Raw genomic sequence first — 23,920 nt, 5'->3', positions numbered from 1 at the left:
AAACTCAGTAATGTGCAATGATGTGAAACTGAAATAAATTTTGTATTCACAAAAAATTGTTGCCGCCTTCTAAATGTTATCCTTTATTCATAAAACTTACAAGTAGTTGTATGGACTACTTTAATAGTGCTTTATTTGAGGTTGATGCACATGATCACTATTGACTGTCAGTGTTTTGAAAAGCAATGACATGAAGAATTTTCAAAATTTCTTTTTTTGTTGCATAAAAAATGTCATAGGTTCAAAACAACAAAAGGGAGAGTAAATGATGGCAGATTTTTAATTTTTGAGTAAACTGTCCCTTTAAGTGCAAACAAAGACCAAAGAATATTCAGTAAATCAGCACTTGATTTTATCTAGCGGGATTTGATTGGATTGTGAAAAATGGATTAAGAAAATATTAATACTATTATTTTCTCCCCCAACACGACCTCAGTTATATCAGCAAAATAAACATTGTTTCAGAAGCAGAGAAAGTTATTACATTTTGATGAAAGATTATCATATTTTTCATTAGAAAGCTGAGAATAGATGAATCACACCAACCATTTATAAAGGAAATTTAAAAAATATATATTTCATGTTGTTTTTAAGTCCCCACGGCCTCTTCATCTGAGCTGCTTATGAAAAAGGCCAAAGCCTTGTGTTTTTCTTCTTACCACCTCCCTTCAATCCCAAATGATATCTACAGGATCTTCATCCTTAAACACCCACTCTTCATCTCTCTGTCTCTTTCATTCTCCACCTCCCTCTCTCTGTCTCTTTCTCCCTCTCTCTGTCTCTCTCCTGATTGGGATCTGCAGTCAAGCAGATTAACAAGCTCTGGCAGAAGAAGCAGGCAGCCCCCATACAATCACACACACAAACACACACACACACACACACACAAGGCACGTGCAACACGAGGCGAGCGAGATGAGAGCAAAAAGAGAGATATGTAGCAAGAGAGAAGAGGAGAGGCAGTGTGCGTACATATGCATCTGTTCAGTCATGCATCAGTGTGAAAGCATGCCTGCCTGAATGTGTGTGTGTGTGTGTGTACAGTGAGCTGTAGGGTGAATGAGGGTTTTTATCTGGGTGACTGTAAACCACTTGATCATTTATAAACAGTGAAACTCCCTTACTTCATTGAATTGTCTCTGTTTGCCTGCCTGTCTGTCTCTTTTTGGTCTCTGAAAGTCAAATAACCAGGTAAAGCAGAGAAGTCATGGACATGAGCCACAGGAAGAGTCTTCTGAATGGTACTGCCCCCAAAAACATCAGGCCAAACACTGGGAACTCTGCACCAGGTCTGCCTGTACTGTCACTCTGCCTCTCAATATTACATGAGACAGCCTTCAGCCTTTACACACACAAAGCAGCCCAGTCAGGCTTGAGCTGATGTGGCCCACAGCGGCCTAACGCCCTCACCACAGTGCATGCACGCATACACACACACACACACACACACACACACAAAAGAGATTTCTGCAGCTGCAACCAACAGGAAACATGCACCTGTACCACTGGGGGCTTCTGCAAAAGAGTCATCAGTTTTTCAACATCACACACTCTACATAAGTATTCACCCTCTGATGATTGCATTTGAAACTGCACGGAATGACCACCTAATGTTGAATGTTTTCTGTACACACACACACACCCACACACTTGATGTCTTAAAGGAACAGTTCAACCAAAAATTACAATTCTGTCATTATTTACCCACTATCATGTAGTTCCTATAATATAGTATTTGTTTATAGTTCATAGCAATTTGTAGTTATAGTTCAAAGCACTACAAAATTGGTTCGTACGAAGTGTGCAGTTCATTTCGGATCTTCTTAAGTCATGATAGTTTTGAGTGAGTAAAAGACCCAAATTTAAGTTGTTATTTACTGATAATCTTTCCCTCTAGTAAGCCCAAGAACCAAAGCAACCAAATCACTGAACCAGTGAGTTGAACGTGAGTACCATTTATTTCCAATTTGGAAACAAATCATTCTTTTGAGCTGGTTCTTTTCAATTAAATGCATGATCAAGTTGCACTGAATGATTCATTATGGAAAACAGCTGCATTAAAGTGCATCAAGACAAGAAAAAAAACACGAGTTTGGAATACTATGAGGGTGAGTAAATGACAGTTTTTATTTTTGGGTGAACTCTCTTTTCAATCTGCATTTCAACTATACTATTTGAGACACACTTCAACTCTTCCACTGAGGTTATATGCTAGTTTTGTGTCAGTAAAAGACCTAAATTTAAGTTATTGTTCACTGATAATCTTCCTTTCCAGTGAGCTGTTAACTAGAGAACCAAAATATCTGAATCACTGAGTAAGTGAGTTGAAGAACCAAACCAGTTAAATTTGCATGTGAATGATTCTTTTGAACTGGTATATTTCAATTAAACACTTGTTCACAAGTTGCACTGAATGATGCATTATGAAAAACAGCTGCATGAAGACAGGAAAAAACATACGAGTTCGGGATACCGTGAGGGTGAACAAATAATGAGAGAACCTTTTATTTGTGGGTGAACTGTCTTTTTAATTCGAGAAGCATTCCAACTATACTATCTGAGACACTCTTTAACTCTTCTGCTGAGGTTATATGAGTGTTTTGTGTCAGTAAAAGACCTACATTTAAGCTGTTATTCACCGATAATCTTCCTTTCCAGTAAGCTGGTAAATGAAGAATCCAATTCATAAATTGCACTGAACTACACATTATGGGAAACTGCTTTGAGTGAATTATCCTTTTAATTCAAGTGGCGTTTCAGCTATACTATCTGAGACACTCTTCCGCTGCTGCTGTTCTTTCCATGTTAATGTTACGCGCCCCAGAACAACATGCCACACACATGCAGTCGCCATCTTGTGTTGGACGGGACGGACACCGGATGGGCACCGTGTGTGTGTTTGTGTGTAAGCCGCTTTTTCCTCTCTGGCCAAAGGCAGGAGGTGGTAGAGGGTGCAGCTGTCCCTACCTCTCCTGTCCCACCATCGTCCAGGCAGTTAGCCAGCAGCGTATAGAGATCCACGAGCCTCTGAACCACCCTTCATGCTCTCTTGACGTGCACACACACTCTTTCTCTCACACATGCGCCCGGCCTCCCTATGGGTGAGTGTTTATCTATGCAAAAGCCTTGCCATTTCTTGAAGAAACTGCAATGTTGTGGACTTACATTGTCACTATGGTATAACCAAGGTATTCTGGACATGGTAACATGGTAATAATATAATATTCTTAGAAGCACCATGTAAATTAAGTCAAATTAGCATGGTATTATCATGGTCTAAATCCATAATGAAGGTTCACTATGTAATGAAATGACAAATTTAGCTTTGGTTAAAGTATTCGATAAAGGTCAAAATAAACGAGGAGAAGCTTCATGAAAAAAAAGTCATTGCAATTACAGACATTCCTATTTGGACAGGATCTTTCTCAGAGGACTTGCGTGTTAGCCGGAAAACAGTAGGTAATTTGTTCTGTGATTTTAACAAGGTTTCTGTGAGGAAAAACACACAAATGTACATGGCCTCCTCAGGGAAAACTAGTCCCGACCAAATAGGGCTATTGACTGAACTACTGCAACCAAATTAACACGGTTCACCAAAGACAGGAAGGAAGGAATGAAGAGAAGGAGCAAACAAATAAAGGACAAATGAGACCAACAAACAAACAAAACAATTTCCTGCCACCTGAAATTGGGAGGATTCATGGTGGGCTTGTATGTCTGTGTTACCTCGATGATGTCTGCGTTGGTCCTGCTTTCGTGCGGCTCATTGTACTCAGTGTATTTGAGGAGCACTTTGTCCATGTCGGTGCTGGCATACTGGAAGAGCTTGTTTGAGTGATTGAAAATAATGAGGGCAATCTCGCAGTCACACAACACACTGAGCTCATAAGCTTTCTTCATCAGACCAAACTTCCGTTTGGTGAAGGTCACCTGTGGATAGAGAGAGAAAGATTAGGTTAGACAAGGAGAAAAAGTTGATGATTGCGATGAAGGATGAGAACTGAAAACAAAAAAAGAAGATACTAAACTTATAGTCCACCTAAGACAACCGATTACATGCATTTACGTTGTTCCAAACATATACCGAAGACATTATTCACTAACAATCTTGATGTGCACTAGCTGAGAGAAGTAATGATTCATGAACAAATCCATTTTTTGATTTTGATCTTTAAAATGAGTCAGATAAACCATATCCACAATCCAGACTTGTTTAGATTTCACTTAATAGTTAACATTTCACTGTCTGGGAAGACATAAATGCAAATTTGGCTGTTAAACATGCCGTTAAAAATGACGTTTAACATTAAATGTCATTAAATATAAAAAATAGAAAGACTAGGTTAGGCAGGGATGAGTGAAGAGATGGGAACTGCGAACTTTGAAAATAAATTTGTCTTATTTTATGGATGTTAGATAACTTTGGTCAAAATTTGCACTGACTACTTGTATGATATTTCTATGGTGCTTTTGTGTTGTTTTCAAAGCTTGAAAGCTCCAGTCCCTATTCATTGTGACAGCAAGGTGAAAAAAATGAACCAACTACATTCTTCAAAACATCTTCTTTTGTAATTCAACAGAAGACAAGAAAGTCAAAGGTCTAGAACCAAATGAGGCTGAAAAAATAAAGACAGGATTTTTAAAGTGTTTCGTGAATCACTCCTATAGGAATTTTTGCAGTGCACAGAGGTCGACTCAGGATTAGCCACCGAAGAGCCGATTTTTCTCTCTCAGAACTGACCAAACAGCTTTCTACCACTTTCTTGCTCTCTGCTAGCAAAAGTGCCACCTCTAGACAGAAACTTTTTCTGCTCAAACCCAGGACTCCTTAACCTTAAGAGCTCGACAGTGTTAGGAGACAGTGATTGCATCTCTGTAAATGAAAGCCCTTTTCCATTAGGTGAAAGAATCTCCTCCACCTCGACAATCAGAGAGCTGATGTTCCTTCCCTCCACACCAGCACTAGGATAAACACCAGCAACATAATTGCCATCGAAAATAGAAATCGCAGGTAACCAATGGCAACAGGAGAACACAACTTTATCATTGTGAAGAATGTTGAGAGGCAGCGACCTGACTTCTTTCCGCTCCTCTCTCGATCCAATTAACCTCAGGGCCGAATTCTTACCTACTGACCTTTACCGCTCACGCGGACTCTAGCTTGCTCTCTCACCTGCTGCCATCTGTCAGTTCTGGATACCTCTGTTCTTCTACACCTCTGCTATATACTTGCCTCGATGCTGGAGTTTGGCAATTAAAAGGCACATTTTATTGCAGCAAAGACTGTAGTTCATGTCCTCTTCGCGCTCTCTTTAATTCTTTAATTGCCCAAATACCTGTTACACCACAGGAAGGTCGGAAGGACAAGATGAGCAAAGTAAAATCATTTTACAGAAGAAATCTCAATTAAAAGTGATATTTAGTACAAAATGAGGCCTAATATGGGTCAAACAAACTACAAGACTTTTTTTGTAACTTTGTTAAAAATATGATTAGTCAGGCACACCTGAGGGAGACAGAGAGCGCTGACACAGCGAAGCAGGCTAAGGTTGAGTATGCACACCTGCTCCGGTCAGAATGACTACACTTATCAGCACAACTGTGACCAGAAAAACATTTCCCACACATTCTCACCAACATGGAGGGAGAACTTCTGACTCCAAACTAAACACAATGAATAAGTAAGTGTGAATGCTGCCATCCGAACCCTGATGCAGACCAAACAAGCAAACCGAGACCACAAAAAAAAAAAAAAAAAGGGTCTTCTCTCTGGCGTGGTTTGAATGAAATGTGAATGCAACACGGACCAAATACTTCTAAATGAACCAAAAACAGGATGTAATGATAAGAAGAGTCGCTATGTGACATGATTTGACGATGCGGAACGAGCGGTGTATCCAAAACTAAATGAGCAGAGGTCAAACGTGGAGCAACGATGAGGTAAAGTGCCTTTTATGAGCTCTTCGTGAGTTCGCCGGTGGTAAAAATATAAAATCATATGTAAACGCAACAATTAGCGTGCTAAGTCCAGCAGATGGCATTAATGCCATTTCACACTGAGCGCGACGCGAAAAAGCGAAGCGAATTGCCGACGAATGTTGCTTTCACCCCGAGCACGAAACGATTGATCACCTTCTGCTAATTCACGCCTGTATGCTAAGTGGCACCGACCAGCAATGCATTTTTCCTCAGATATGTGACCATGGACCACAAAACCAGTCTTAAGTGTCAATTTTTCGAAATTGAGATTTATACATCATCTGAAAGCTAAAATAAGCTTTCCATTGATGTATGGTTTGTTATGACAGGACAATATTTGGCTGAGATACAACTATTTGAAAATCTGGAATCTGAGGATGCAAAAAAACCTAAATATTGAGAAAATCGCCTTTAAAGTTGTCCAAATGAATTCTTAGCAATGCATATTACCAATCAAAAAATACAGTAGTAAATTTACAAAATATCTTCATGGAATATGATCTTTACTTAATATACTAATGATTTTTGACATAAAAGAAAAATCAATCATTTTGACCCATACAGTGTATTTTTGGCTACTGCTACAAATATACCCCAGCGACTTAAGACTGGTTTTGTGGTCCAGGGTCACATATACACACATATACATATATATATATATATCTCTCGTATATGGATTTAACATCATGCGCTGCTCAATATACAGCATTAAATTAATTAAGATAAATAAAGTTTGGTTCTACACCAGAAACACAAACTTTTATATAATGCTTTCTATAATACAATAATACTAGAAAATACAATTTTCTATAATTTCTATAATACAAGAATACATCCTAAAATATATATAGAGGTACAATTAACATCAAGCTAAACTTGAAAATGTATGTAATTATTAATGTATTTGCTTAAAACCCACTTTAAACCATGCTTAAAATTTGTCATAAACATCCTTTATTGTTATAAAAAATAACATGAGCTGCATACAAAACACATACAGAAAATATATTATCATAATCATATGTCTATTTGCTTTCATATTTTATGTGTAGAAAAATGTTTCACTCGAGTTTAATACGGAAGATCTCTAGAGAGTGAACGCACTCTGACTCTGAAAGTCCTCTACTTCAGTGTTTTTACGCTCATGCTCAATACAGTCTTCTGAGCTTTTAGCGCCACTGCGTTGACCTTTTGGGTAACAGCAGTTTCTTTGGTCACGTGATGTAATCCTCAAATCTTATTGGATGGCCCGTGTTTTCTTTTGCAAAACTGAAAAGATTTGTTGGACTGGTTCGAAAAAAAAAAAAATTCACATTTTCGGTGTGCGAAAGTTCGTGGTCTATGTGGAAGCATCCATAGGCATCTGCTGTTTTATTCATGCGCGTCATCGCATCCGATATTTTGCTTTTTCGCGCTCAGTGTGGAAAGGTCTTTAGGTGTATTCGGCTTAAAGCGGTGCTGAGCAGACTGATCTGTGTATGGGTACTTTGATGCCATATACTGATTGGTCTGTGCAGTGACGCTTTAAGCCAAACACACCTATTAATTGGAATATTCAGTTAGTTCCGTCACCACATACACATCATTCAACACGACCAATCAGGTTGTGAACGTATGACTATGCCTTTAGGTTCGGTATCTTTAGGTTTGCTGTCAAAAATGCCGGTGTGAACGCCAAGCGGACCAGAACCAAATGTATTGTGTTTTTTTTTTTTTGGTCTGGACCAAACGAACCAAGAGAACCAAACTACAAGTGTGAACTTTAATTTATTTAAATTACATTTCAAAAACATGAAATGCCACAGGATGACACTAGATAGCCCAGAGAAATGTAATGTTTCCGTGTGGACGGGGCCTAATACTAAAACTCAAAGAAACTAAGGGTGACTAGGTTATATTTAAAAATGAATGAAAACCAAACAAAATCCTGCTGCATCAGTTGAGCCAGAAATTGAAAAACCTCACCACTCAAACAAACAGCAATGCTTTGAAAGCACCGGTGTTTACACCCTAAGGGAAGACAACCTATGAGTAGTTAACTTGTAGTTGTCTCTGCTTATTAAACCGGGATAGGAAAAAGTACTTACACACTTCAAAAATAAATCAACAGAAACCTTGCATTGGAGGAGTAAGATTTGATTTTGCCTCACACTGTTTGTCTTGAACAAGATGTCTAAATTACAGGTGCAACTTAAGGCAACTCACAAAAGTCAGAACTAATAAGAAAGATTTCTGTTAAAATGCCAATAATATCTTTCAGGCTCTCCTGAGTATATTCAGTGCGGTTTATTCAGAGAAAGCTGCCAAAATGAATTATTTTCAGTTACGCATTTTAAAGTTGAAAAGAAGTCTCTTATGCTGAACTAAGAACACTGTCACTGCAGACAGTCAAGCATTGCACTCACCTGTCTGTTACGCTCGTCTGTGATTCGCTGAATCTGGATCTTTTTCCTCCCCATGGCTGCTGTGATTGGCCGAGCAGGGGTGGGGGCAAGGTTGGGGGTGTGGTGAGGTCAGAGGTCAAAATTTCTCGAGGCAGTTACAGGAGCACAAACAGCGACTAGTCGCCTCTGTGTATGAAGATGTGTGTGTGTGAGAGAGTCTCTCTCTCTCTCCGTATGCCACCTGTCTGAGGCAGCTGGGCTCACCCGTCTTCCTCCACTGATAAAAAAAAGGAAGGAGGGAAGGAAGAAAGAAAGTATGTGGCCTCCTGGTAGGGCCTTCAGATCATTGTCTGCTCAGGGTGCATGTCATCCGACAGGTGTCTTTTCTGATATCCAAACCCCCCTGGAAAAATCTGGTGATGAAGATGAAGATGGTCTTGTGATGAATTCTGTGAAAGAAAAGAGTCGAGAACTTAAAATCAAAACTGGTGTAACAGCAAAACACTAGGATAGTCAATCAACTGAAACATTTTTTAATGTCTTTTAAAAAAAAGACAGAAAAACAGACAAATGGGCTTCTTACAATATTACAGTAAAATCTTTTGATATTTGCTAAATACACTAAATAATTTTATTACATATGCTGGTTAACTCATCAAATGAATTGCAATGAATCACATACACACAAACGTTTCACAATTTAGAGCGGGTAAGATTATTTTTATGTTTTTGAAAGAAGTATAGTATGCTCACCAAGGCTGCATTTATTTTTAATTAATGTTGCAGTAAACTTTGTTTAATATTTGTAAAATGTAAAACAATTTAATATATTTTCAAATGTAATTTTTATTTCTGACCAAGCTGAATTTTCATCAGTCATTACTCCAGTCTTGAGTATCACATGATCTTTCAGAAATCATTATATGGCCAAAAAATAAAAGTGCTTTTTATTATCAATGTTGCGAACAGTTTGTGCTGCCTACATTTTTTAACTTTTCTTTTAATGACTTGAAATTTCAAAAGAACAGCATTTATTTAAAATAGATTTCTTTCGTAACACTTTTGATCAATTCAGTGTATCCTTGCTGAATAAAAATATTCCTTTTTCAAAAAACTTAAAATATCTTACTGACCCCAAATTGTGAACAGTAGTGTACATCAATATTTACAATATTTTACATAATTAATTGTACCAATTTAACAGTCCAACAAACTACAACAGAATTTCAATTACATGTTCTGCTACCTACTTCTGTAATTTTATGTGGGAAAAAAATCTTGATTAAAAGATAATTTTTCTCAATAATTTCGAACACCAAGCCTTTACCGGTGAGCCTGTCAAATAATCTGCGGCCTGTGATTATTGTGTCACCTACTCACTCACCCCTATATTTAAGCAAATGAAGGGGGGACATTTCAAGCCTCCAAACTTTAGGGTACCCACACTTTCTTGTCAGTAAATTTCCATTATTTTCCCAAGATTTTTACAAATACATTTATAAAGATTAGACTCACAACTAGTAATTTCTAGCTTATCAAATAATTCAAAACTAATCATAAACTAGAATAACATGACTTTTTAAGATACCGTCCATTTCTTTTTCAAGCATGGAAATCACACTTTTGAAATTTCTTGATATTGCTAGGTTGCTTGGGAACCCTTAAGCTTTTAAAGAGCTGCCAGAACAGAATAAACAAACCTCACCTCAACCATAGCTGGGTTTCCCCTAAACAACATGACATCCACATATACGACTGGGCAGAGCCCCTTTCTGCAGCCTGATTATGTGTTCTCGTTCACAAACCGCTGACACCGATGTCGCTTACAGACCTAAAGCATCTTCACCTGCAGGGAAACACCTGCTGAAGTGTCTCTGTGCTTGAGTGTGTCATCCAGCAGCACTCACAGTGTTCTCTCACTAACAAGTCTCCCTTTTAGCTGTTTAGTCAATATGGATATTTTAGCCGCGTTTGAAGGTTAAGTGAATTTTTCACTTTATAATAATAATAATAATAAAAAGCCATGTTGAAACAAACAGTGAGAACAGATGCCTGGAAGCGAGATGGCACAAGTTTGTGTGTGTGTGTGTGTGTGTGTGTGTGTGTATGAATGAATGGCTGCATGAATGGATTTACTGCAGCCTAAGAATTGTCATATGGGCCTGGATAATTTTAAAACATGCTATTATTATCTCTGCCTTCGATTAAAAAACAACCAAGGGCTTAAAACAGAATTCTATATATACATCCAGACTGTACACACTCACGCTCACACATCCCCACATGACTGCTGACACAAGCTGACTCCCTGATCAGGGAAGCCTGCAAACTTCCTCATTTCCTCTTTTCAGGTCAAAGTGCACATGCTCAGAGACAACCTTAAGTGAGTTTGACCAAATCGAATTACAAGTTCTTACTTACTTGCCACTTTCCTTGCAATAAAAAGCAACAAATAGCCCAAATTTTTCCTTCCAGTCGAGACTCGACATGAATTCTAGGCCTCTTGGAGAAAGCACACAATTAATAAGGGTAGTTCAGAGTTGTTGTTGAGTAGAAGCATATTAAAGACTGTAAAAAGAGCGATTGGAAAAGCTCTTCCTCCTTGTTCCTGCAAAACACATTCCTTCCGGTAAAGTAAACACTTTCAAAGGGTTGTGGTTTGTTGGAGCCAACGGACATGTCAAAATTACGGACATGTCATAGCAATCCTGATAGGCCGATGGCACCGTGAGAACGCACAAGTATCAACTCTTCTAGGGTATTTTTTTCTTTGAGAAGCAGACAGACATATATATCCCATAACAGGTGTTTAAGCTTATGAAAACAGAACAAAACAACAACAAAACATCTGTAATGGTAAAATGAGATTTTTGCCAAATAAAAAAAAAACTACCATATAACTGTGGTTATGGCATTAGTTTTGATTGGTGGTCGTAAGCAATCTAGTGAAAAGTTCAAGTCAAAGTTCAAAATCGGGCCTGAAAATTCTGTATATGCATACGATCGGAACTCTACTCCCGTACTAATGAATGACTTCCCGTCTGTCGTTAATTAAAGACTGTGAAAAGAGTCTTTAGAAATAAAAGCCGTTCAACTGTGTTAACTTCAGTGTTCTCCTTTCATAATAAAACAACTGAGAAAGACATGACTACAAACTCACCGTCACTTTTTGTTTGTTCTAACATCTAGAGTGACAGAAAAGGTCAGAACGCAGTAGCTCAAATAATCTTACACACAATCCAAGCTGCTGGGCATGACAAAAAAATCCCTGTCACAAGCTTCATCACTTCTTTCACAATAAAACATTGAGTGTTTACGTGAGTTTTCTAACTCCAAATGGGGAGGATGTGTCGACAGGAAAGGTTTCCTCAGCCGGCCGTCAGCAGCACAGGCTTGAGTTCAAAGTGATTCGGAGTGCGTTTGTGTGTTTTGGTCTGTGGGGCCAATACATGAAAAGACTTCTTTATCTGCAATGAGAGTCAGAGTTTGACCTTTCACCCTGTGAGCACTGAGAGGGGCTAATTCCCAGCTCTGATCTCAGTCGCTTCACAAGGGACCTGGAAAGCGTCCTCAGACTGCGGTTCCTCACAGTCAGACTCTCTAACCATAGAGAACTCATAAAGTACTGCTTGATAATGCGGAAACTTAATAACGTTATTCAAACTGGGGGCTGCAAAGAGGATACTATTGGGAAAACAATTATTTGTTAATTTAGGATAAATTAAATATTAAATATAACTATTTATTTTTTTTAGAAATGATGAAATAATTTTTGTATATTATTGTATAAAACTAAAGTATTAACTAAAAATAAATTGAATAAAAAAATGATTAGAATACTGACAACATTATGTTTGAAATATCAAATATGCATATAATTTTGTGAAGAAAGAAAGAATGATGGTGATTGTACGACCGACTAAACTAATTGTTACATTTTAGCAGGAAAATAAGAGTAGTGTTTGCCCATGCGGACCACACTTGCACCACAAATACCATGGTGTTAGGGTGTACCGTATGGTTTTTAGCACATTTTATGCGGTTGCTAAATGAGTCAAAAAAGTCCAGATACTGCAAGGGTTCCTCTGTCAATGTGAGAAGTTTTTTTTTTTTAATGCAGTTTATCCTCTGGAAGGTGAAAATTGCAAGTCTCATTGCTGAGAAAAATAACAGTACACAGTTTGTAGAACAAAAAGTATGGGACAGGTTACATGACGAAGTTGGGGAACTCTGGGGTTTGTTTAGATCTCTGACCTTAAGGGTTAGCAAGCACCACAATTAAACAATAAAGAAGGTTACTGATAAAACAGCAGTTCCTTTCCGGTTTCTCTACTGGGGAACCCCCTGCAACAAATACAAAAACCTTTTGTCTTGAAAATTAGTCATGCTCGTGAAAACTAATGCACAATAAATAAACACATTTATGTACATGAGCGCACAAGCACACACACAAACACGTGTCAGCACAAGGCATTTCTCACTGCTCTCAGAGCAAAAAGGTGAGCCGTTGTATGATGCAGCTGTCACACACACATACAGGGGAAGGTGTTATAATTTTGAGTTGTGGCTTGCTCATACCACTGAGGAAATCCTGCGGAACCAAGCTTCAGCGTGCAACACAAGCAAAACAACATTTATACAGGCTCACAAACAAGTGAAAAACCACCTCGGTGTAAACATGTCCAAAGACACAGGCAGCTAGTGAAGAAGAACCCAAGAGAAAAAAAAAAGTCACAAGTTTGTGACCTTTCACTATGTCGAGTAATTCTCCATCTTCAAGTAGCTCGGACCCACACGGTTGGGCTGCAGTGCTTCTCGCAAGGACTCTGAAGTACCAGAGCTCCATTGGGATAAGTGCACTCTGCCCTCGTCCATGTGTGGGCATATGGTATTCTGCGCGAGCGCGTATGCGTGTGTAAGCATATCTCCTCCGCAGGGTGTGTGTGAGAGAGTCCAGTTTTGTTATCCCTGCCTGTAACTAGAGGCAGAGTGGCCTGGGGCTTGGAGATAAGGGACCGTGCCAGAACTGGGCTTGGACCGGGTCCAAAGCTGTGCTGAGAAATCCATCACCTTCCCAGCTCAGAGCGGGAGGTCACCGACTGGGACAGAGAGTTGTTTAATTCGGCCGTTTACAGTTTCCGTACATTGGTGCTATACAAAACGCCCCATGACCACAGCTCTGTCACCGCCAGCAATATCTCGGCACTCCCAGAGCCAATAAAAGCTATTTTGTACTGAGGAAGAAAGCTAAGCGTGCTGATTGAGATATTGTGACACTAGAATGTAGAGTATAATGGATGTGAATGGAGCCCAGTACACCAAAGAATGCATATGTATGTATATATAATACAAATCAATGATTCCAAGTGGAAATTTCATTTTGCAAGCTTACTGAAATGAAAATGCATTTTACACATTTACTCAAATTAATAAAAATTCCAATCTACTGACAAAGTTGAAAAACACTGGAACTGATGATGCGGATAATCTCATAATATCAGCAATAAATCACTTTTTATCACTAGAAAACTCAAATGCTAATGACTAAATCAAAATGGACACAATTTACTTTTCTTAATACTTATTCCTGGTCTTGAGCTGCATAATCCATTTGCATGTGTGACTGCAAATTTGAAAAATGGTCTTCAAAAAGCAACTCATCCCTTTGAATCACCTGTCATTTAGAGGCCGCTTTTCATCAAAGCAATTCCCAATGGATGAAATCAAGCTGAAGTCTTGTTGAATATCCCTTTTTGCTCAGAAATAAGCAACATCATGGATATGCATGGACAATATTTTGGTACCATATCAGTTATCGGCTGTTTTTAAAGATTTTTTTTAACGGATAGGTTTTAGTCAGTGCTCATTTCCCCTATTAAGACTGTTAAAGGCAACCTTTAGCAATTCTCTTTTCAATTTTTTGAACACTTGTAGCATTTGCCATTCATTTTAGTGTTTTAAAAAAATAATAATTTAGATAAAATAGCAACATTTTAATACAGGCCACGTATCAGCTTAACATCTGACCAATCATCAACATATCAGTATCAGCAAGAATGGTAATAACTCTCATTACAAAAGCTAACTAGGTCACAAATGCTGTTTCGTGTTGATTTTAAGCTCAATTCCCAAACTATACCAGAGTAGAAGGAAATCAAAGCAAGCTTATCTGTTATGACTTACGAAGGAGACAAAAAAAACAAAAAAAAACAAGCTCGGCTGGTCCAACATGGAGCCACAGAACCATTGTGGTGGAGCAAAGGTGTTTTGAGGAGACACCCTCATGCTCATAGGTTTTTGTTTTTTTAACTGAGTGCTGTTCAAAACATTAACAGCAGCTAAACTGGGGCAAAAATGGAGCCCTGTGAGACCCTCCAGCGATTTACTCCAACCTTGGGGTTGTACTGCCAGCACCAACTGCAGGATATTTCCAGCCTGTTGACTCAACCTCCCCGCACGGCAGGAACTCACCCTGTCCAATATGGCTACTCGGCTGCTGACCGCAGCGCATGATTTCTGTTTTTCAACACAGCCGTTTGTCCAGTACACAACGTATACTGATGATACGGCGGTGTTCGATGCCGAGTGCCGTCACTGGACTTCCTCCAGGAGCGAGGAGATAGGTGGCGTAACGTCTGCCAAACCACAAGCGTAACCCAATCTCTGAGATGGGGGAGGGCGGTGGGTACGGCACTGCAAGGACAGCATTACAGGGGGAGGGGTGTAATGGATCCGTGGTCTTCAGCTTGTGAATCACACCATTGCTGTCCGTCTCGTCAACTCTGAAAGCAAACTACAATGCTAGATTACCACTTTCAACCCTAAAAAAAGGTGTTTTTTTCCTGGTGTCAGGCCGTAGGATTCAATGAGTTTTTTCTTTTATACTCATTTGACAAACAAAACACTTGTGAACAGACGAAACCGTTGTCTGTTGTATTGTCTACAGTACTATAGGCTGTTGTTTACACCAGCTTATCATTTCCAGCATCAGTGTGGACAATGTGGTCAAACTTGTCAGTTTACAGTACTGCCGCACGGCTGAACAAACCCAAAGCGACAAAAGTCTCAGGCTACTGCATCAGGCAGCAAATACCGACATGCAAGCTAACATACTGTTCTGGGGTCAGGTAAATCTTTTCCCCTCTCACCCACCATGACCCTGATCTGCCACTAAAGGTCTTGGAGAGACACACACACACACACCTTCCCTTGCAGCGTAACGTCGGTGACTTCAATGTGACAATTGGACAGGAGGGTGTGTTGCCAACGGTTCGTCATGACCACGTCATGAGTGGTTGGTTACACAACAAAACAAAATATTTTTTGGTTCGAACAAAAGACAAGCTTGTCGGTTCAGTAATATCAAAATCACAATCAGAAGACAAGCTAGACAAGGAAAAAGATGTCATTCGTGTTTCTCTAGAAAAGCTCAAAGGTGAAAGAGAAGCGCAAGTAATGCTGGATAATGGCACACAATAATCTGATACGCCACAAGACTGGCAGCTATAAACATACATACTGATCTTTCTTTCCTGTTAATATTGACATACTTTTTCTCAAGTGAAAAGCACTTTAAACAACAATCTTTTTTTCTGCTATGTCTACACAGTTCTCACCAGAAAAGTTAAATTATTATCCAAACAATACTGTAAATCTGTTCTTGAGTGAAAAAAAAAAAAATTATATATTGAATATTGAAAATATTGCGAAATATTGTTTTTGTTGAATATTTTGTATGTTACATATTTTGCAATGTCATTTATTTCTGCGATTAATTTCTTTAATTACGATTTAATAACGATTAATTTCAGTATGTTTTTCATATTGAACTAAGACTGAAACTGCTGGTAAAATCATTAGACAGTATAAAAAAAACAAAAAAAAAAACACAACTGAATTCCTATTCCAACACACTGAAAAGAAGTATTGTGACAAAGGTGCATAAAAAGCAAAAGAAGGAGATTGAGAGAGGCAGACAGAGATGTGAACTGCTCTGCGTGTAGAGTGAAGCTGTCATGCATTACAGCACATGGTCCTGTCACACCACACCACTCTTCAACGCTCGGAAATACCCTCAAGGCAACACATTGTTCATGTCAACCTGATCTCTTAGTGACGTTTACGGAATATACAAATCTAAAAAACAAACTACTAAACTATTTTAGGATGTTACTGCTCTATTTTTGTGTCACATTCAGTTATTTTTACGGAAACCAAAGCGTTCAAGTATGAAACTACATAAAAAGAAACTTGAAGTTACACTATCTTAAAACTGTGTTACTGGTATCAAACTAGGCTTCTTCTTACCCCTTATAAGTAACGATGAACAAAAAGCCTCTGATTCGATCCTCACAGTTCCTTTCCAGTGACCCAATCAAGGAACAAATAAAATCCAAGCGGACTACAGCATAGCTCGTCCCATGACCTGGCCGACAGTGGAGACCGGTTCAGCAATGAGCTTCTAATGCAGAGCGCACAAACCCCCAGCCCTCCTCTCAGAGACCCCCACCCTCACCCTCACCCTTTGCCCTAATATGCCTTTAGCAACTGCCTTCAATCCATCAGTGTCTTTGGATGTAATCGAGAGGGTGGATGGGTGTCAGGATTGGGACGCTTGTCAGTATGTCAGATCCTCTGTTCTCCTGCCTGTACATGTGTGTGTTAAATGTAGTGGCAGCTGCCTACACACCTTTTGTCCTGACACCCCCTTGCGACATCTCTGCTGTCACAGCTGTAGCAAATTCAACTTTTCGGGTCCAAAGCTGCTGCAGGCGACACCCCACGCCAGATCTTTTTCCAAAAAAAATCCTTCACACTAGCTCTGCATTTAGTATGGAAACCTTTTTATACATAAAAAGTAGCAATAACCTGCTATTTTCAGTCTTTTCGGGAAGAACAATCACGGTTTCACCAAGAACAAATCTCAAAATTTGCCCTTTCCTGACCTCAAAATCTCAGAAGGGCTTTCGGGGGGTGTGGGAATGCAAAGGCCATGGGTCTGTAAAACTGCAATGTCCATGAGTTTCCAATGGGAGGGACAAAAAAACATTTTGGGCACAAATCACGCTCTGGCACTGAGAACGTTACAGTTTGAAGAGGAGGTCTGGACACTGCGCTTTCTCACAAAGAGTAACTTATATGGATAAATGTTGTGGATAAGTGAACGGGGGGGGAAATGAAACCCTCCCTATGCTAAAATCAAGCTGGAAATCTGCCATTAGTGAGAAAAAAAATATACAAACATCTTTAACGTAACACACGCGGGCCAAAATCAAGAGGACACAATTGCTAGAACAACAAAATTCATTGACTGGTCATCAGTCTGCTAAGATCCTGTTTCCTTGTTAACTCCCTTTCATACTAAAAAATGTAAGAAAAAAACTTTTTAAATTATCTTTTGTATTTAAAAAAAACAAACAAACAAAAATAATATATTTTATATCATCTTTTTTAAATAAATACATTTTTTTTTTTTAAGAAAACAAATGTCACATTTAATGAAAAATAAAAATTTTCTACACACTTTTTAACACACACACACAATAAATAAATAGAACATTTTTTGTAATGAGACCAGTAAAAAGGTTGGCAGAACAGAAAAAAAAATCTAAATTACTGACAAGAAAAAATTCCTTACTGTTGTTGATGTTTAACATTTAATTAATTGTTTACCATTTTTAATAAAATTGCATGTGGAGAATGATATCTGACACTTTCATTCATTCTCTTATGGTCACACTCCAGTGTAAACTCGTTTTACATTCTTCAAAACATGAACGAAAAGATTTTACACAGGATATGAGCAAAGATTGTTTCGTTTCCCTATTTGTACGTTGTCATACAAATGCAACACGGTATTACCATAAATCCAGGAAGAAGCTTGATTTTCAGGGATTTTTTAGTTCCACATATGAGGTATGGCCAGAAAAAAAACGTCAGTTACTCCATCACGTCTTTCCATATCCCCTTTCCCAGAAAACGCACTGTCATAAAAGGATTCCCATACCAGGAACAGCTGCGTGCATGTGGCCTTTTAACTAACCAGACCAAATAACAGAACAAGCGCTGTCCTATTTAAATAACTTGAGTTGAGTTCTGCGGACAAATATCACTGTTAAAAGCTTCTTCCAGAAGCGCTTTAACATTTCAGATGTCCCTCAGTGAAATCTAGCTGAAGAATAAACATGCTGTTCTCACGAACTGATGTAAAAGAAATGTGCTGAAAAGAATCGGTCAAATCTTCCATCCTGTTGTCATCACTAAAACGCTCTGTAATTCAGAGAAACACTGCATCTCCCGACCTAGTCAGACAGTCACAGCTAAAGGGAAAAGGTCAAGATGAGCTAGATGAGTCCTAACAGACAACGCAACCTGTTTGTCTTTGCCTAAGCCCCTTTAGCTGCCACTCGAGAAGACAGTGCCACAATCTGAAATCATTTCCTCTGACCCTTCAAATAGCTCTTGAGCGGGCACAAGCCAGAGCTTCTGTTAAGATTTATTCCAAATCTGTCAAGATTTACTCTAGACATTCACAGAAAATAAACACAAAAATGTAAAGCAATATTTTGGACTTGCCAAATTCTATAAAAAGAAAAACTGAGCAGTCTGTAAAGCTCATTGACACATTCCTGCTATTCAGGTGCTGAGGGTTTGGAGATGGCCTGGGAACGATTCTAATCACATGAAATTAAAGTGTTAATGTAAATGTGTTTGCAAATGCAAACGCACAAGCCCAATTAACATCCCTAAAGTCTAACTATTTTTATTTTTTATTGTCTATATTTCTACATTTATTCATATTACCGATGCACAATTTTAAAACTGCCAATTTTGGATCAACAAATACACATACAAAGCTGCAAATATTATCTTTATATATTGCAATATTATCATTATATTGTAATCATTAGGAGCACAAGTTGTAATTGCTGCCCAACACATCTGATGTGTCTGCTGAACTGAAAAAATTATGTTCACTAACCATATAAAATTTATTATATTATATCTGTAGTATATTACTCCCATATGGACATTACTTCAATACACTTATGTCTGGCTGATAACATAATACTTCCTAATTTGAACACTGAAACAAGCATTTTCTGTTAAGTTACTTTGAAGTAATATATACTGCGAAAGGCGTTATACAAATAATCTTGTATAAACCTAAAATCACTCTCTACAAATGAATTTAGGCATCACAAAAGTATAATGTACAACATGAAAGGATATTTGCTAAATATTACATTTAATAGTGTTTAAATTAAATTGTTAGCATTTTAAAAATTAACTTTAAGTGAGCATTAGATGAAGGCAAAGGTAATCTAAATGTAAAAATAGAGGAAACGAGCAAGAACAATTAAACTACTACAAAACTGCCTGTTATTGATAAATGTACAAATTCTCTAATATTGGCTGATATTGATAACTCATATAGTACCACTCTTATCATGCATGCCTAGATGATTTCACTGCAGCTTTCCACGTGCCGGGTTGATCAGAGTCTACACCAGTCAAGGACATGAGTAAACGTCAGGGCCTTTATTATAACAAAGAGCCATCAGCTGTCAGTAAGAGGTGAAGTCTTCTCTCTCCAATGTTTAGGAGGGTGAGAAGTGATGGGTCTCTGATGTAAAAAAAACAACAACAAAAAAAACAATTCTCAAAAGGTATTTAACATGAGAGAAGCAGCCCACACACACAGCTTCTACCATCCAACTGAACACTCAAAGGAGCTCGCTCTCTCTCAAATACACACACACACACACACACACACTTCTCAGAAACAGCTGACGTTTCAACAGGCAACAGCTGACAGGCTACAGGTGGGAAGGGCACAACCTCTTTAACCCCATACATCCCCTCAACCCCTAACACACAGCCCTTGTCCTCATCCTGAAGCTTTTACACTCTGAATCACACACACACATATAGGCACACCTGTTAGTACCGCAGAGGAACTGTGATAAACCCTTCCTCCACCGCAGGTTATTTATTTCTGATGGCGGCCTCCCCGTCTCCCTCGCTCTTCCTCTCGGTTTCCTCAGCGCAGCGAGTCTCCTTGTTCTGTCTGCGTCTTTGATAACCTCAGTAAATGTTTCTATTCACTGTGTGCAGCAAGCAAAATGTTCAGATGGCAACAGAGTCACGTGGCTCTGACATGCCAGCTTTGTGAAGGACTTTTTTTACTCAGTAACTGAAAACTGTTTTTGTTTCTTGTAATTTGGTCCTCGTAACTAAGCAAGAAAATAAAAGGTAAAAATATGCCAGAGCAGAGTCAAACAGGCTGTATTTTGCCATGGATGCACCAAAACAGAATGTGTGACCTATATCAAAAATGATTTGTTTAAATTAAACACATACACACACACACACTAAAAACCACTGTTGCTACAGTACAGCTGTTCTTTTGAAAATTCTTTTCATCAAACAATCCTGAAAAAAATTGTATCATATTTTCCACAAAAATATTCAACATTGATAATAATAAAAATTATTTCTTGAGCACCAAATCCACACATTAGAATAACAGTAATAGCTGCTGACAATTCAGCTTTGCCATCAACGGAATAAACTACATTCTAAAATACATAAAAATAGACACATTATTTTAAATTGTAATATTTCAGAATATTGCTGTTTTAACTTGTACTTTTTATCAAATAAATGCAGCCTGGGTGAGCATAAGCAATTTCATAGGCATGAATAGGCATTATTTCAAAAAACCAACCCCATACTTTCTAAAGGCAGTGTTTTGTGCATACTATTTATTTTATAGGACAAGCACCTTAACTTATTCTGTCAGGCATATATGCTAACCACTAGAACACAGCTCTGACTAAGTCAAATGTCCTAAAATGTCTATATTTAAATAGCCTAAAGAGTAAACGAATAACATAAGACAAACATCAATGAAATCTAGCCTTTTTAAAAGCTTGTAACATATTCCAGTAAAGCACTTGATAAAGACTTGCAAAGTAGAAGACAAGAAAAAGGAAAAAAAGAAAGAAAAGTGCTGCCTGCTGCCCTCAAGATGGACTGTAGGAGTGCTTATGTAGCATTTGAATAATATAAACATTGGCTGTAATCCCCAGAAGAAAACATGTAGTGGTTAAGATTCACAAAATCCTTGCTGAAGGCAGATCATGGAAAAGATGTGTAAACATTCACGTGTAAGCAAGTGTGCGGGATAAAAGAGCCCTCTCTAAGAGAGACAGCAAAGAAAAACACATATTTCATTAATCAATTAAATCCAACTCACAAAAATAAAACATTAACATGAGGTAATATTTTATAGACCTCTACAAACAAATATCCTATGGTTGGATCTGATTGGCCGACCGGGCCTTGTTGTTTCAAGTGCACAATTGCTTTCAGAGCTCCATCTGAGAGAAGCGTGCATATTCACAAGAGTAAACACTCATAAACACTCATACACACGCACACCAAGTGTGCCACATTGGAAGTAGAAAGAGGGGATTTTTTTTTTCTCCCTGTCCCTCCTCCCTCTCTGGCATATTTCCCGGCTCTCCATACTGCTGCCTGCATCTCCTGCGATGAGAGGAGGCCAGCCAGCAATCTTCCATTAAAACATGGCGGAGATCGGCCATACTGAGCTTCAAGAGCGAAGGAGACAATGTGTGCAGATGGCCCTAGACAAGAACCACAGCTGTACCGCCATAGAACTGTAGGGCCCCATGAGAGAAAGAGACAGCAGCAAGTAAAATAGCAGAATAACGAGAAATACAGCTGCAAGCAGCAATTACTGAGGCCAAGCACTATATTGAATTGTACTCAAATGTAAACGAAACGACAAAGTTATAAGCGTAAACAAATATTTGAATTTTTGGCCATTAGGTGGCGCTGTAAACAAACTGCTTCGATAGCCTCATGGTGCGTTCACACCAGACGTGAATGAAGCGTTAAGCGCGAGTGATTTACATGTTAAGTCAATGCAAAGACGCGAATAGACATCCTGCGGCGTGATTCGCGCAAATGACGCACCGCGAGTTGAGAGTTTCGGGTGTTTGACACGCGTAACGCTGGATTCATGCGAATCGTGCGAGTTGAAAAATCTGAATTTTGGCAAAAATTCGCGCCGCGTTAACCAATCAGGAGCTTGCTCTAGTAGTGACATGTTACAACATAGCGAGGGAGGCAGAAATTCAAAACAACAATGGAGGACAAAATCATCTTCGCTGTATGTGGATACCCGGAGCTGTACAATACATCTTCGTACTTTTATAGAAACAGGAATAAAAAGGAGCTTGTTTGGTGTGTAACTTTGTGCACAACATGGATCTTCATTTGATATTAAAAACTTAAATGGTATTCTGCATTGTGTATAAGTGATCTGATTCCAGCAATTATTGAATATTTTACCCATGCACAGTAGGGTTCATTTCATATTTGTTGTTCGTACACTGATCCCATTCATTTTGCCATTTGCTGATGACATAGGATACTATGGTAATTTTAAGATCTGACAGTGGTATGGAACACTTTTCCTATATTCTGTCTAATATCAGATTTTTAAAGTGAATGTAAAAGCTCCTAGCATTAATGACAAAGTTTCATTTCAGTTGCCAATAGCATTGCGAAAAAGACCGTCAGTTTATCGACTTCATGTCAAATTTGTTAGCGCCTTACAAGCAAACAATTCTGAATATAAAATATATAGCCTACTCAATCATTTTTGTCAGACATGGTCTTTAGATTATTTGACCCAAATTGGATAAAGACTGGACAAATTTTGAGGAGACAACATTTTTTGCCATTTTAACTCAAATTCAAAATGTCATGGCTTCTAATGACAAAAGAGTCTCATGAGTTAGTGGACTCTGCATCACCTAAGATATACAAAGAGGGTATGAAGTAAAATGTTGATGTAATCAAACTTTTTATTGACCCCTGGGTGGTACTGTCCTCAATAGGGTGTCAAGGATTTTCTTTCTAGACCAAAAAATGTGACAGTTTGAACGTGAGACCCTAAAGTTGTTCTGAGGACAATTCAGTCCCACCCCAATCAGCATGCCAAATTTCTCAACTTTCCTTCAAACAGTTCCAGGGACCACCACAGAGCTGTAGCCAGAGTAATAGCAAGAACACTAATGAACACAATAGGGCCTACGTACCTGCAGTGCTTGGCCCCAAACTACAATACGGGAGAACGAGAGAAAGAATTGGAAAGAAATCAGTTCAAAAGGCTGAAGTAAGAGAGAGAACATGAGCGAAATGAGAGATGCAGGAGTATACGGTTTCAGCACTTGGCTTCAATGCTTGCTGTTTCAGCTGTGCGGGAGTGATGGCCAACCCTTGCTCTCACGCCACTGTAACCCCGTTAGTGTGTCCGCTATCCAACACATGCAACACTAGGTTGTGCGATTGTGCCGTCCAGTCATGCTAAAATCAACACTGTGTTCAAAGATTTTTCAAAGCATTTTGCAGTCCATTCATTCATTAACCAATTGCTCCACAATACTCCACATTAATGCTGATGCAAAAGACCTATGAATAATATAAAAAAGGTCCAATATGAGCTTCAGTGATGACTGAAC

At 38.6% G+C, this 23,920-nt stretch overlaps 1 protein-coding gene across 13 annotated transcripts in view; it reads right to left on the bottom strand.

Moving 5' to 3' along the window:
• mef2d (myocyte enhancer factor 2d) overlaps positions 1-23,920 on the bottom strand; it is a 95,180-nt gene that overhangs the window by 32,728 nt on the left and 38,532 nt on the right. For 9 of the 13 annotated variants that reach the window (XM_058747516.1, XM_058747517.1, XM_058747522.1 and 6 more), the window contains exons 1-3: positions 16,671-16,827; positions 8,385-8,812; positions 3,727-3,930 (exon numbers count right to left, since the gene is read on the bottom strand). In XM_058747516.1, coding sequence (XP_058603499.1) covers positions 3,727-3,930; positions 8,385-8,438 — 258 coding nt within the window. In that variant the 5' untranslated portion in view covers positions 8,439-8,812; positions 16,671-16,827. Of the gene's footprint in view, positions 1-3,726; positions 3,931-8,384; positions 8,813-13,029; positions 13,253-16,670; positions 16,828-23,920 lie in introns of those variants that run through there. The other 4 variants (XM_058747515.1, XM_058747514.1, XM_058747512.1 and 1 more) reach the window with 2 other exon arrangements.

The sequence above is a fragment of the Onychostoma macrolepis genome, chromosome 16 (assembly GCF_012432095.1).
Source record: "Onychostoma macrolepis isolate SWU-2019 chromosome 16, ASM1243209v1, whole genome shotgun sequence".
Lineage (NCBI taxonomy): Eukaryota > Metazoa > Chordata > Actinopteri > Cypriniformes > Cyprinidae > Onychostoma > Onychostoma macrolepis.
Note: the sequence above shows the minus strand (reverse complement) of the source record. Positions and strands in the feature narration are given on the sequence as shown.